The following is a 2,543-nucleotide window of genomic DNA, read 5'->3' on the forward strand; positions in this document are numbered from 1 at the left end:
AAAAGAGGGGTACCCCAGGGCTGCGTCCTCAGCCCACTACTCTTCAACTTAATGATGGCCGACTTCCCTCCGCCTAATAGAGGATGCGAGGTATCACTTTTCGCAGATGACATCGAGATCCACTCGACCGCAGACACTAAAGGGGAGACGGAAAGAATACTCCAACAATACCTCCAAAAAATAGAAGAATGGGCCAACACATGGAAACTAACATTCTCAGTCCCCAAGTGCGTAGCCGTCAACTTTACGAGAAAAAAGACAGATGAAAGTGAACTCAACCTAACACTTAACAACATCCGCATTGCTGAAAAAAACAACTACAAGTTCTTGGGAGTCATATTTGATTCAAAGTTAAATTGGGATCCACACATTAACTACATCCACGCAAGCCTATGCCGTCGATCGAATTGAATAAAATCCCTCACCCACGGAAAATCAACACTACAATTAAAACTGCTAGTAAGAATCTATGTCGCCCTAATCCGCAGTAAAATCGACTACGGATCCTTCATTCTCGCAACAATACCAAAAACAAGACTACTCAAACTGGAAACAACCCAAAATCAAATATTACGCACTATCCTAGGCTGCTTCAAATCTACATCAATCCCATTAATCCAAATGGAAACTGGTATCACATCCATCAGAGACAGATGGGACATGCTCGCTGCCAGATACCTGACAAAGTTAAGAAGCAAGCCATGGAACTCCGCATACCCTACAATGTACAAACTAGCAAAGGAAAAAGCCAACTGGAAAACAAGAAGCACACCAGCCACCTCACTACACCTCAACAACATGGGCCGGGACTTCTGCCTCCACTTACAGGAGCCAACTCATCAACCCTACGTAGACCCAATGGCACCATGGAAACTATTTGATATAAAGACAGACTTCTTACCTGTAACCAAGAGAACAGCGAGGAATAATGCAACTCTTGCCACAAATACATTCCTTGAAATCCAGAACCAAGAGCATCAAGACCATCTAGCCATATACACTGACGGGTCAACATGTAAGACTTCAAAGAAGACAACCTGTGCAGTGTACATACCTGAAACCCAAACAAAAGAATCATGGTTACTCACACAGTTCACTAACAGCTTCAATGCAGAACTAGCTGCCATCAAACAAGCACTAACACTTACCTACACCCAAGACTGGAAAGAGATAACTATTTACACAGACTCCATGGCTGCAATACAAGCAATAACTCACTTCAAATGGGCATCAAGCACCCACATCCCTGGAATAATCCAACAAATATGCAACTTTAGATCAGCAGGGACAAAGATAAACTTCTTCTGGTTACCAAGTCATGCCGGGATTAAAGGAAATGAAATTGCCGACCAGCTCGCAAACTCACGAAGAAATGCAGACGACGGCAAGACGATGACACACACACCAAACACAGCAGAAATCCTCACGAAAATAAAAAACAACCATGACAAGATGGTATTTGAAAAAACAAAAAGAAATTCCACAAACGTAGCAGTAACGAATAGGATACGGATGGGGATCTATAGCTGGCATACTCACACAAACCGAGCCATACAATCTGCATTGTTAAGGTTACGAAGCGGGCACAACAAACTCAACGGCACAATCAGCAAGTGGGATATGGATATACAACCAGAATGCATGCACGGATGCCCAGAAAAAGAAAATACAGCACACGTCCTTTTACAATGTCCACACTACTCCGCAGCAAGACGGGAACTAAAGGACGCGATCGAAGTACTTAAGCTTCCCCTAGACGTACCAACCCTTACCGGTATCAACTTCAGCATCCCTAAACACACTCAGGAAAAAATCACAAAAACACTCATTAAATTCATTACAAACACCAAGATCATCGAACGAATTTAACACTTACTTCTTACCACTGAAATACTCCCCCCATCCCCCAATTCTGTAAAAATTATGCAAACTGTAATAAACAAAGACGCCACGGTGTGTTAGGGCCCCTCAACAGGCGGCCCGTAAACTGTAACCAGTGGCAACCAGCCATGGCCAGTGGCACCTAGAAGTAAAAAAAAACCAAAAAAACACGGTGGCTTAGGTGAAAAAGGAGAAACGCAATCACTCATTTTATAAATATACCAAGACTTTAAACATTACGATTTCAACAGTTTAACAGAGGCCATCCTAACGAATGTAGTAATATCAATAATGGTCGATGGAATTTAAATTTAGGAGGCCTTTTTATGATTTGTAATATCGGACATTAAGCCAAACTTGCCGTAGTTTAAACGCAATTTTCTTGAAATTTTCACCACTTGAAAATTTTTAAATTTATGTCTGTTAATTGTTAAACTATTGGCTACTTATTGAGATAAATTAATTATTGTATTAATTACATAGAATTATGTGTTTTGGAAGAGTTACAATCTAGTGTAATTTGGGTTTGGGCAGACGACATTTCGTTTTGACAGATCATTGTTATGATTATTTTAATCATTAATATCTCGTTTTTTTCTCATTGCACTCCCTTTAATGTCTTAAGCAATTCGATTAAGAATAAGAAATTGAATCGAATGAAT

General features: G+C 40.5%; 1 protein-coding gene across 1 annotated transcript; it reads left to right on the plus strand.

Annotated features, from left to right (window-relative positions):
• The first annotated feature begins 621 nt into the window (after positions 1-621).
• On the plus strand, positions 622-2,024 carry LOC116935620. Its single transcript, XM_032942894.2, has one exon. It carries the CDS (start codon positions 622-624, stop codon positions 1,867-1,869), a length of 1,248 nt encoding a protein of 415 aa, XP_032798785.2. The 3' UTR covers positions 1,870-2,024.
• The last annotated feature ends 519 nt before the right edge of the window (positions 2,025-2,543 follow it).

Source organism: Daphnia magna, linkage group LG4 (genome assembly GCF_020631705.1).
Source record: "Daphnia magna isolate NIES linkage group LG4, ASM2063170v1.1, whole genome shotgun sequence".
NCBI lineage: Eukaryota > Metazoa > Arthropoda > Branchiopoda > Diplostraca > Daphniidae > Daphnia > Daphnia magna.